The 13543-nt window shown below is 41.3% G+C and overlaps 1 protein-coding gene across 13 annotated transcripts in view; it reads left to right on the top strand.

Moving 5' to 3' along the window:
* The window catches only part of DYNC2H1 (dynein cytoplasmic 2 heavy chain 1), a 353260-nt gene that overhangs the window by 274745 nt on the left and 64972 nt on the right, over nucleotides 1-13543 (top strand). For 12 of the 13 annotated variants that reach the window (XM_045038204.1, XM_045038198.1, XM_045038200.1 and 9 more), the window contains one exon: nucleotides 5801-5890. The exons of the other annotated variant lie outside the window; for it this stretch is intronic. In XM_045038204.1, coding sequence (XP_044894139.1) covers nucleotides 5801-5890 — 90 coding nt within the window. The remainder of the gene's footprint in view (nucleotides 1-5800; nucleotides 5891-13543) is intronic. 13 annotated transcript variants of the gene reach the window in all.

Genomic DNA, 13543 nt, shown 5'->3' on the forward strand with positions numbered 1-13543 from the left:
ATGGAAAAATGAGACAATCAGAAAGTCTCTAAATACAGAGAACAAAATGGTGGTTGCCAGCAGAGAGGTGATGGGAGTATGAGTGAAATGGATAAAGGGAATTAAGAGTACACCTAATCTAGATGAGAACTGAGTAATGTATAGGATTGTTGAATCATATCGTACACGTGAAACTAAGATAAAACTGTGTGAACTACACTTAATTAAAAAATAAAAAAGTACACAGGTGACAAGGAAACGTGAAAAATTCTTAGTATCATTAATCATTAGGAAAATGAATATGAAAGTTACAATAAGAATATAAATATACTGAAGTCAGTTGCATTTCTATACAGTAGCAGTGAATGCTAGATTTTAGTATTTAGAGTATCCAAAAGGAAATTAGGAAAGCCATTCCACTTATGATAGTATTAAAGAGTAGATACAGGGAAATAAATTAAGAAAAAAGAGCAAGACTTGTACAATAAAAACTGCAAAATATCATTGAAAGCGATTACAGAAGGCTAAAATCAATTAAAAATCATCCTCTGTTAATAGGGAAATGGAGAAGTGACTACATAGATACAGATTATTTTTAGAGTGTAATGAAAGTGTTCTAGAATTAGAAAGTAGGTAAGTTGATTGATTTGTGGATATTGAACCATTCTTGCATTCTGGTAGTAATTCCACTTGGATCTTGGTGAGTGATTATTTTAATGTATTGCTGAATTTGGTTTGCTAATATTTTATTGATAATTTTTGCATCTGTATTCATCATTGATACTGGCCTTTTTCTTTTGTAATGTCTTTGTGTGTTTTACGCTGGCCTCATAGAATGAATTTGGCTTGTGTTAGTATTGATTATTTTGTTTATGTTTGTTTATAGTTGCTTTATGTATTTGGGTTCTTTCATTTTGGGTGCATAAATATTTGCAATTCTTGTGTCTTGTTGGGTAGCGTCATTTTTTTTAAGTTTATTTATTTATTTTGAGAGAGAGAGAAAGAGAACGCGATCAAGCACGAGTGGGGTAGGGGCAGACAAAGAGGGAGAGAGAGAATCCCAAGCAGGTTCCACACTGTCGTTGCAGTGCCTGACATAGGGCTCGAACCCACAAACCACAGGGTCATGACCTGAGCCGAAATCAAGTCAGACACTTAACCAACTGAGCCATCCAGTGGCCCCTACAGTCTTTGTTTTAAAGTGTATTTTGTCCAATTTAACTGTTGCTACCCCAGCTTTCTTTTCTCTTCCATTTGTATGAGAAATGTTTTTCCATCCCCACACTTCTAATCTGCATGTGTTTTGGGGTCTAAAAGGAATCTCCTCTGGCTACATATAGATGGGTCTTGGTTTTTCATCCCTTCTGTCACCCTTTGTCTTTTTATTAGAGTGTGATTCCATTCACAATAAAGTAATTATTGATAGGTATGTTCTTTTTTATTATTTATTTATTTTTAATACATCCAAGTTAGTTAGCATATAGTGATTTCAGGAGTAGATTCCTTAATGCTCCTTACCCATTTAGCCCATCCCCCCTCCCACTACACCTCCAGCAACCCTCTATTTGTTCTCTAAGAGTCTCTTCTGTTTTGTCCCCCTCACTGTTTTTATATTATTTTTGCTTTCCTTCCCTTGTGTTCATCTGTTTTGTGTCTTAAAGTGCTCATATGAGTGAAATCGTATGATATTTGTCTTCCTCTAACTAATTTTGCTTAGCATAACACTCTCTGGTTCCATCCACATAGTTGCAAATGGCAAGATTTCATTCTTTTTTTTTTTTTAAAGTTTATTTATTTTTGAGACAGAGAGAGACAGAGCATGAACGGGGGAGGGGCAGAGAGAGAGGGAGACACAGAACTGGAAGCAGGCTCCAGGCTCTGAGCCATCAGCCCAGAGCCTGACGCGGGGCTCGAACTCACGGAGTGTGAGATCGTGACCTGAGCTGAAGTCAGACGCTTAACCGACTGAGCCACCCAGGTGCCCCAAGATTTCATTCTTTTTGATTGCTGAGTAATACTCTACCACATCTTCTTTATCCATTCATCCATCGATGGACATTTGGGCTCTTTCCGTACTTTGGCTATTGTCGATAGGGCTGCTATAAACATGGGGGTGCCTGTGTCTCTTCGAAACAGCATACCTGTATCTCTTGGATAAATACCTAGTAGTGCAATTGCTGGGTCGTAGGTAGTTCTATTTTTAATTATTTTTAATTTTCTATTTTAAAACCTCCATACTGTTTTCCAGAGTGGTTGCACCAGTTTGCATTCCCACCAGCAGTGCCAAAGAGATCCTATCTCTCCGCATCCTCGCCAACATCTGTTGTTGCCTGAGTTGTTAATGTGAGCCATTCTGACAGGTGGAAGGTTGTATCTCAGTGTGATTTTCATTTGTCTTTCCCTGATGATGAGTGACGTTGGGCATTTTTTCATGTTGGTTGGCCATCTGGTTGTCTTCTTTGGAGAAGTGTCAATTCATGTATGACATTACTTTAAGTTCTCTATCAAGCATATTATCTCCCTTTCCTTTAGGGGTCTTTCTATGATTTCGTCCTGTTCTTTCATTTGGGATGGATTCCTCTATGTCCTCATTTTGTCTAACTCTCTGTGTCTGTTTCTGTGTATTAGGAAAGTTGGCTATGTCTCCCGCTCTTGAAACTAGTGTCCTTATGAGGAAGAGGCCCTGACGTGTCCTTCCAAGCTGTCTCCCACGTGTGTTGTATGTGTCCTTTTGTGGCCGAGATCCCTTTGCCTTCAGGCCAGTCGTCTGCAGAGGCTGTCTTTGCCTGTTGTGGGCCGGGTGTGGTCGCTGTGTTGCTAGTGAGCCAGTCTGGGGCACCTTTGGCTAGAGTTTGGCCGGACCGGTTGTTTCCCAGAGCTGCAGTAGTGCCGAAGTACAGGGCACCGGGCCAGCCTTGTCCCCCCAGGTTTCATCGGAGGTGGGCCTGTAGTCAGCCCAGGTGTCTGCCCCCAGCCCACTGCCAGGGCTGCAGTCAAAGCTGAAGGTGTGTTCGGTTATCTATTCTTCTCCCCAGGGCAGCAGTCACTTGGAAGTGTCGCTGGCCCTTGTCAGCGCTGCCGTTGCGGTGTCCTGCTTGTGACTGTGCGGCAGACGGACTCAGGCTGAGGGCCGGTTGGCTGGAGCACGGCCGCCAGAGAGCTCAGCACGGGAGGTACACCGTTAGCCAGCTAGGTGGGGGTGTTCTCACTCATCCCCACTGGTGGGAGCGTCTGTGTGCATGCGGAGGAGAGAAGGGGTGCCCACCAGATCTTTCATTCTTGGAAAAGTCTCCTGAACACTCCTGCCCGTCCTGCACATGTTCGCAGATTAGCACTGTCCACACTCCTTACGGAAGTGCCGAGTTGAACAATCAAGACTTCCACATCAGTGGAGTGTAGTAACCTGACTGACACACAGGGTAGCTAACTACCCTGACATTAATATTGCTAACTCTCTCTGTTACGTGTTGCTACATAGCAAATTGCCATAAAACTGAGTGGTATAAATGACCAGAATGTATAGCGTCTCAGTCTCTGCAGCTCAGGAGTCTTCGTGTGACTTAGCGAGTACTCGGGTCTCCTGCACCTCCACAACCAGGTGCTGTCTAGGGCTGTGGTCCTCACAGCTGCCAAGGGCATCAGCAGCCTGGCTGTTGATGGGCCTCTGGGCCCTACTGATGGGGGACTGATCATATGTCCATGGATGTCTCCATAAGCAGGCTCACAGCCTAGCAACTTTTTCACCTAGAGCGAGCATGGGAGAGAGAGAGAGAGCACAGAAGCTACAGTATGTTGTAATGTAATCTCAAAAGTGGCATCCCATCCCTTTCGCTGTATTCTTCCATCAGAATCCAGTCACTGGAGTTCATCCTCCCGCTGAGGGGGTTTCACCAAGGCATGAGTGCCAGCTGGCGGGGATCGTTGGGGGTGTCTGCAGTAACATACCATTTATGTAATAAGCCAGGAAAAGAAGCTATCTTTCTACAGTAAGAAATCAGAATACTGAAGAGTGTGAAAGCCTGGTGTATCAATTACTTATTGCTACCTAGTAAATGACCCCAAAACTTAATGGCTGAAAACAAGAAGAATCGACGTATTTAGCTCATGAATGTAGAGTTTTGGCAGGATCTGGTGGGGCAGGCTTATCTCTGGTCCGTGTGACACCAGCTGCGTCTGCTCAGCCTGGACCCAGAGGATCTTCTTGCAAGATGTCCATTCACAGGCTGGCATGTCGTTGCTGATGAGTGGCTGGGAACTCCACAGGACGATGGCTGGAGACACTGGTTACTCCTCGTGGGGGCATGTCTCCGTGGGCCTCTCCGTTCGGGCCGCTTCACTCCCTTACAGCGTCGTATCTTGGTTCTGAGATGGTATGCCCCACGACACAGACGATGAAAGGTGCTCATCGTGAGGCCTGGACCTGGAAACCACGACACAGCATCACTTGTGCCTCGTCCTGCCTGCCAGCTTGCCGCTGAGCTCGTCCTCACATTGGGGGACACTGACCTCACTGTCGACAGGAAGGTACCAAAATCTGCATCAGTTGTCTTGCCATATGATAAATTCCACCAAAATCTGCTGGGTTAAACATTATTTTAAAAATTCATTTATTTTCAGCTTAGAAACCTGAAATTTGGGTGGGACTTGGTGAAGAAAGCTCGTCTGTTCCACACAGCTCCGTCACAGGTCTGGCAAGTCTGTGCCGGCTGGAAGCAGGAAACCTCAGCCCGTCGCCACATGGGCCTCTCCAAAACTTGGGCTTCACCAATGGTGGATGGCTTCCAAGCTGAAAAGTCTGAAAAGACAGAAAATACAAGCAATTGATTTCTTGAGGCCTGGTCCCGAAACTGTACATGAAACTGCTGCTGTGGTCACAGGACCCCCGTTTGAGGAGAGGAGCGCCCAGGTCAGGCCTCAGTGGGAGACGTGTCGAAGGATTTGGAGTCGTGTTAAACTCCCCACACCTTCAAAGCACAGTTCCGGCACTTCTCTGGCACATTCCTGAGAAGGCTCACTTTACACATGGAAGGTAACGGAATCACATGTTTCCGAAGGTCGTCCTGTGCCCTGAATTCCCATCGTCATGTTTGTGTTCCATGCATTGTTGATACATTCTACAGTGTTTTTTCTCAACTACACAATCAGTGTTCTGGGGTGTGACATCGATGTTCTCTCCTTATTGCTCAAGTTCAGAAGTTTGAGTGATGTTTTTATCGTGTTTGCAAAGTCCAGCAAACCCTCACAGAAGAGGTGTGATAGGACGAACATGAACTAACGAATATTGTGCAGGAAAGAAGTACACAGTGGAGAATGAGGTCAGATGTTAAACGGAAAACTGATGTAGAATGGTTTTATTTACTTATTTAACTTTAATTTAGAGCACTTTTTAAATGTCTTCTCTTCTGAGTGTGGTTTTGGGATGGAAGTTCTATTATATTTTGTTCTGTTTATAGTTTAAGGAATGTCTGTAGGAGCCAAGACTTGTTAAACATTCTTGACCACTGATAAAATGAACTTGTCGGATTTGATGTGACTTCTTTCTGGACTAAGTATTGTCGTGGGACAGCTGGCTTGCTGCTCTGTATCTGCCTATTGATGCTTTTATTCTTTCAAGAATTTTTACTTTAAAGAATCTCTTTTGAGAGAAACAAATGAATCCATTCTGTGTCATTCATTTTTACTGTGATAAGAGAAAAAAAGACATATTGCAAGAAAATAAATTCATGACACACATAATGTGGATTATGCCAAAACATTTTCCCCATCACACCGCTGTTGAAAGGTCTTTTATATGTAACGCTGGAGCCTTTTTCTGTTGCAGTGTCCTGTGGCATGGCAGAGCAGGTGGGAAGGCCCAGAAGACCCCTTACAGTACCTGAGAGGCCTCGTGGCTCATGCCCTTGCGATACAGGTAAGGGTCCGTTGGTCAGTGACCCCGGTGTCTGACGCAGTGTTACAGACATGGGTATGGAGATCACATGTGTGCGGCAGCTGGTGAGAGTGATTTTGTACGCGAAGCACCGCACATTCATTTCTCATTCCGTCGTCAGGGTTTATGTAGCATTCTTTAAAAATAACGAGTAATGAGGGAACCATGAGTTCTTATCAACAGGGATCTCTAATTTGGGGGGAAGGAGATAGATTTAAAAAAAACAAATAAATAGATTACTATTAGAATTCATGAAAAAAAAATCTTGGCCCAAACCCTGAGATTTAAGATGAATATACAGCTAAACCTTAAACTGTTGTCATGATCCCAGAATGAACGTAGGGTACATAACTGAAATACTACCCAGTAAAATAGAGCTATTACTATAGCGATAGCATCACGGGATTTTAGGAGTTAAATTTTGTACAGGGACGGTGGTGTCTCAACACTTTCAGCTCATAACTTCTGCCTGCGCTCAGCTGGCTTGCACATCTGGAGTAGTAAGTGGCAGTCTGTGGTCTGTGATGATCTGCAGTTTTAGGGAAGCAGTCCTATCCGCTGTGCTATTTGTGCACAAGATAAGCCTTGGTTCTAGAAATGTGACAATACAGCAGCCTAATTGGCTTTCAGGACAACAAAGTCTTCCCTGAATTTTTGTCTGCATCTCGCTCTTACCACATGCATACCAATCTCAGCAGCTCGCTGCACTGGCATAATGAGCAGATGTTGACAGCAGCAAACAGGCAGAGGATGTTTAAATGGCAAGCGTGGTCGTGGCAAACTGTCCCCCTGAAAGTACCCAGTGAGTGCTGGTAAGGTCAGCAACCTGGGCACCCGTACCAGTCAGGACTTCTCTGGGCGTCTCAAGTCTTGGGTCATATCTGCCAGAACCCAGGTTATTAGTTGCATAGCAAGACAACTCCAGAGTGTGATCCGCGTCCTGTAGCTCTGTGACCTGCCATGGAATGGCGGTGCGCTGACCCAACGTGTTGGGGTCTTGGTGGTTTCTTCCCTCCCACCTGGTCATTGTCACAACCCCTCCCGACTTTGCGCGCATGCTCCAGTTGGCCATCTTCCCGGGAGGGCCCCCGTGGAAGGGGGCGGGACGCCGCAATGTAAATGATGGAGCCACCTGCGGGTGGGTTTCCTTGAGTGCCCTCCTCACACTGCCGTCTGTCCTTGTGGCCATCTTCTGGGTCAGCCGGGGTTGTGCGGCCGGAGGGGGCATGGCCGGCAGGTGCCCGGGGGGTGGGGGGGTGCTGCTGCAGTTGGAGGCTGTCCCATCTGACAACATCCTAGGGGGCTGGGAGCAAAACTCCAGATGTTGGCTCCTGACCCCATGACAGCTGTCCCTGTATTTGTCAGTGGTGGTGGCCCGACGACAGGATCCTGGCTGTGCCTCTTGCCTGGGTCACTGTGCTCTGCTGTGCTCAGTTCTTCACAGCTGCAGACTCCAGGGCAGGCGAGGGAAGTGGGCATCCGCGCTAGTGTGAGTGCACCTGCCCCCCTCCCTTGAAGATTGCTGGGTTGTGCACGCCCACCAGATTGGGGTTGCACACAACACATGCCCACCAGATCGGGGTTGCACACGACACCCGCCCGCCAGATCGGGGTTGCACACGACACCCGCCCGCCAGATTGGGGCTGCACATGACAAGTGCCCGCCTGAGTGGGATTGCGCACGACACACCCCCCCCCCGATGTGGTTTCGCACGTGAGCCTGTCATATTGGGGTGGCACATGACGCACTCCCACTTAATTGTTGCACACGCCACACGCCCATCTAATTGTGGTTGGACACTGGGGGCATGGACTGTGCAGTGGTACTACCACTAACACTACTCCTGTGTGCACAGTGCACACAGTTCAGGAAAGCGTTCTCAGTAATACAGTGTCTAGGAAGAACCTGGACGTAACATCCACTCCTTAAGTAAATCTGCAAACTCCTTTTGTACTCCTGTCCTGGAAACGCTACTTGAATGACGTGTGAAGCTTTTTTTTTTTTTTTAACCTTCCTGGATTTTTAAAACCTCAGTAGAAAATTTTCCTAAATAAGTATTCTTTTAATGTCCATTCTGTGAAATCTTACTAAGTGAGAAAATATTTGGTGGGTCTCATTTCTTCTTTTTCTTTTTTGTTTTTGTGTTTCAATTGAAGATGACTTCTGTTAGATATTCTGGTAAACAATAGGAGACGTTTTCCTCCTCAGGAAACTTTAAGGCAGCACAGGTGAGGGCCATTGTTCTGTCTCCTCTCAGATGGGACGTAGCCCCAACTAGGACCTCCTCTGGAAGGACTCATGCTTAAAGACAACTCGCTCACCTAGAATTCACTTTTTTTCTTCAGTGTTTTATTTAATGTTGCAGGTGCAAATATGTCAAACAATTTTACAAAGATTTGGATTTCACCATAGCCAAACAGGTATACCATACTTTGTTATTACATTTTTATTAATATTTTTTTCCTAAAATGCTTCCAACATTATTCCTATGCTTATTTAGCTGTTGCATTCTCTCTTAAGATTTCTATTATCATTCTGTTTCTTCCCTTACTGAAATACAGAGTTCTTAATCTCTTCCCATAACATGAACAGTTTCACAGTTGTTATTTTTAAAATTTTATTCTTGCAACAAGTACATATTTATACTTGAGACCAAGAATTTCAACCTATAGAGCAGATAAGAGGTTATTTTCACTCCAAGTGTCATATAAAATGCCTGATCCATATACAATGGTAAATAAAGTAAAGTAGATCTAAATGTCATGGCTGGTTGGTATTAATAACATCACACTTACCAGATTAGTAACATCTGTGCTTTACAAACACGAGTGTTCATTTCTGGGATGTCATGAATTGCTTACAGTCGGCATCTACTTACTTGGATTACCAGAGAGTGAAGGCAAGTAATAGATCTTAGCCAAATATTAAAGTGGAACTGATCTGTATTTCCAGTTAATATTAGGATGCTCTGAAGAAGATTGGTGTCAGTTAAGGGAGCTGGAAGGTGAGTGGGTCGGAGAGGGTGGAGCCAGTGTGCTCAGGTGAGGCCTCTCTTAGGAGGGGACGTGTGAACAGAGGCTTGAGCTGAGTGAGAATGCAAACCGTGGGCGTGCCAGAGAGAAAAGTCTAGGCGGACGAGCCAGCACGTGCAGAATCTGGGACAGGAATGGGCTTTGCTTACCTAAGGAATAAAAGGCCCAGTCCACGTGGCTGGAGCGTGTCAATGAGGTGTTGAGACTAGGCCTGAGGGGCACCTGCACGGAGGGCTGCTGGGTTCCGCCAGCAGGTGCACACGGTCTTCGACATATCTTCTTTAAGTTTCGTTATTTGTAGTGCATGCATCAGACGTGCTTGATTTAGTTGTTCATGGAGTCCCCCAGACGCCACTTAGTTATCAAAAGAGAGCTGTTTTGTCCAGTTTTTCCCTAAAGTAATCCATGTGAAGAATACAATTGCCTTAATTTCAACCACATAATCAGTGAGTCGAGCACTATTGATAAACCAAATCACACTGAATTTTATGTTTATCAAATATTCCTCACATACATAAATTATGATTAGAAATTATAGTCATTATCACATATGACTAGAATATTTGTAATTAAAAATCTTAACAGGCATGATTATGATAAAAAAATAAATTTTCTGATTTTTGAACTTTCATTTAAAAACAGTATTTTTAAGTTTCACCTAAAAACAAATTGAAGCCATAATTTTACTCACTGAATTCTATTTTTGTCTTGAACTCTAAGATTTTCTTATATAAGACATGGCAATTTATAAGCTCAGTTTTTTCCTGAATAAGAAAATAAGCTATCAAGTATCGTTTTTATAAACATACATATATTCAAAGCCACCAACTAAAAGACAAAAATTATCAGATTGGAGAAAATAAAATTGAAATATGACTGCTATAAGGCATCAAGGCATTGCCCTTTAAATATAAAGACACAAATAGATTAAAAGTAAAATGATAGAAAAACTATGCCATGATCACATTAGTCAAAAAAACCCCAAAACAGCAACAAAAACATTTAGCTGTCTTAATATCACGCAAAACAGGTTTCACAGAAAAGAATATAGCAGGAGATAATGAAGATTATTTTATAATGATAAGGTGATCAAATTGTGAAAATAACAATGCTAAACCTTCCATTTCTAATAGTTTCAAAATACATGCAGCAAGAACTGATAGAAATGCAAGGAGAAATAGGTAAATCCATCATTAAAGTTGTAGATGGCAGAACATTGCTCTCAGTAATTGAATAAGAGGCAGAAAATCAGTAAAGTTATCTAAGAGTTGAACAGCATTTAATTAACTTAATAAAAATGGAACATTACCTCCAACATCAACAGAATATACAGTCTTTTATAATGCAGAACATTTACAAAGGTAGATCATAGATCAAGTGTCCAGTAATCTAAATGGATTTAAGCCACACAGATATGCTTTCTGCTCACCTGGTGATTTGACAAATTTATACATTATGCACAGTGTGGCTGCCATCTGTCCCACGTTCTTGTTAACAGTATCCTGAACCGTGTTCTCTAGGCTTTGCCTTTACTCCTGTGACTTACTCATTCCATAAGTGGAATCCTGTACCTCCCTCTCCCCCTCTCCCAACTTGCCCATCCCTAATATCCCTGGAAGCTGTCAGTTCTACATATTTGTAGGTCTGATTCTGCTTTTGTTGGTTTATTCATGTGTTTGTTTTCTTTATGTTTAACTTATGAGCAGAATCATATGGTATTTGTGTTTTTCGGTCTGACTTATTTCACTTAGCATGATACCCTCTAGGTCCATCCATGTTGTTGCAAATGGCAAAATCTCATCCTTTTTATGGCTGAGTAATATTCCCCTCTGTGTGTGTGTGTGTGTGTGTGTGTGTGTGTGTGTGTGTGTGCGCGCGCGCGCGTGTTCATGCGTGCACACGCATACATCTTCTTTATCCATTTACCTATTGAGGGACACTTAGGTTACAACCATGTCTTGGCTATTGTAGATGATGCTGCAATAAACATAGGGGTCAATGTATCCCTCTGAATTAGTATTTTCATTTTCTTTTGGTAAATACCTAACAGTGTGTCTCTATTTTTAATTTTTTGAGGGAATTCCACAGTGTTGTCCAGAGAGGCTGCACCAGTTTACATTTCCAGCAACAGGGCATGAAGAGTTCATTTTTCTCCACATCCTCACCAACACTTGTTGTTTCTTTTCATTTTGATTTTAGCCATTCAGACAGGTGTGAGGTGGTATCTCAATGTGGTTTTGATTTGTATTTCCCTGATGATGACTGATGTTGAGCATTTTTTCATGTGTCTGTTGGCCATCTGCATGTCGTCTTTGAAGAAATGTCTGTTGAGATCCTCTGAGCATTTTTTAATTGGATTGTTTATTTATTTCTTTATGTATGCTGGATATCAACCTCTTATCAGATATATCATTTGCAAATAATTGTTTCCCATTCAGTAGGTTGCCTTTTGCTTTTGTTGATGGTTTCCTTTTCTCTGCAGAAGCTTTTTAGTTTGATGTAGTTTCAGTAGTTTGTTTTTGCTTTTGTTTTCCTTGCCTTATGAGACATACCTAGAAAAAAAGTTGCAATGGCAATGTCAGAGAAATGATTGTCTATGCTCTCTATAGGATATTTGGTGGTTTTCTGTGTCACATATAGGGCTTTAATCCATTTTGAGTTTATTTTTGTGTTTGGTATAAGAAAGTGGTCCAGTTTCATTCTTTTACATGTAGCTGTCCGGTTTCCCAGTGCCTTGTATTGAATAGGTGTCTTTCCCCATTGTGCATTCTTGTGATTGCCTAAAATATTTATTTACCTTAAACACTTTTTCCAAGAAAATGGTACCTTAAAACAAAATAAAGTGACATCAGTTTATTAATGCATTTCTTTTTATACTAATTGCTTTTATTTATAAAAAAATATATTTGTTAATAGGCTATTGGCCAGGCCTAGCTAAAATGATATATTTTCATATACTTTTTTCAGTATTTTTTACATATTTAAATGTTTTCACATAATTAGGTTCATACTATGTATCTGTTTTTACATTCTGATGAATACATTAGGTCATGAATATTTGTAGTGTCATTAAATATTTTTCAAATACCAGTTTTTATTAGTATGTAATTTTTATTGTATTGATTTGCCACATTTGAATTTCTAATTTTTTGTTGTATTGTAATTTTTATTGTATTGATTTACCACATTTGAATTTCTAATTTTTATTACATTTATTACCCTTACAATTTCTTAATATTACAAATAATTTTAAATTAGCAAGCTATGTACAATAGTCTCTTCTTTGGTTTTTTTTTTTAAGTTTATTTATTTACTTTGAGAAAGAGAGAGAGAAAGTGGGTGAGTGACAGACAGAGAGCAAGAGAGAATCCCACACTGGCTCCATGCTGCCAGCACAGAGCCGGACACACGGTTTGAACCCACTGACCATGTGATCATGACCTGAGCTGAAATCAAGAGTCAGATGCTTAACTGACTAGCCACCCAGGTGCCCCTCTTCACTGTTTCCTTAATTAGCATTCTGAGAAAAGGAATCACCAAGTAAACCACCTTGCATATTTTTGAAGGTCTGGCACATTTCATCGTTTCTTTATAGAAATACTTTATCAGTATACACTCCTACTAAAATTCTGTCCACATTTCATACTACCAAACTTTGAGCATTGTCATTTCTTATTCTGCTATTCTTTTGGACTAAAATATTATCTTAGTTTTAGAATTTATGTAAGATTAAAGATAATCTTACCTTTCATGTTTCAATAAGTGTATACAGTCTATGATTGTTATTAATTTATTTTCACATATGTGAAAACATATTTCCAAATTTACTTTCAGTGCTTTTTACTTTATGATATTTTTATATATTCAAAATAGTATGTACTGTAACTTAAGTTTTTTCTTATTTATATTTTTTAATTTTTTAAATGTTTTTATTTATTTTTGAGAGAGAAAGAGACAGAACATGACTGGGGGAGGGGCAAAGAGAGAGAGAGAGTGAGGGAGACACAGAATCTGAAGCAGGGTCCAGGCTCTGAGCTGTCAGCACAGAGCCTGATGCAGGACTCAAATTCACCAACTGTGAGATCATGACCTGAGCTGAAGTCAGACCCTTAACCAACTGAGCCACCAGTCACCTCTCTTTAAAAAAAAAAAAAAAAAAGTCCCCCATAATAGATACATCATCTTTACTTCCTCATCTTAAGTTGGTTTTCTTTTTTTTCCCATTAATCTGTGGAATAATATTCTACTCTGAATGCTAAGGGGTGTAATTTTAGGTTGGAAAGTGAATTAAAGACTTAACTTTTCTCAAGCACTAAACCATTTCTCGCCAACAATATCACTTGAATATTTTTTCCATTCCCCAATGATCTCTGATGCTACCTTTATAAAATACTAAATTCTTACATTTTCATCTCATTTTGATCAGAGATGGAAGTTCAATTTTTTTTGTATGGATACATGATATATTTCATAAGTGTGTATGAACACTTGAAGTGGTATTTTTGTTTTTTTGGTTTATGTAACTGATGTTTTTTGGGTTTTTTTTTTCCCTTTGAAGTCATCTCAAAAAGTTTATTATGGGGATTTAATTTGTTATAGAAA

Source organism: Felis catus, chromosome D1 (genome assembly GCF_018350175.1).
Source record: "Felis catus isolate Fca126 chromosome D1, F.catus_Fca126_mat1.0, whole genome shotgun sequence".
Taxonomy (NCBI): Eukaryota; Metazoa; Chordata; class Mammalia; order Carnivora; family Felidae; genus Felis; species Felis catus.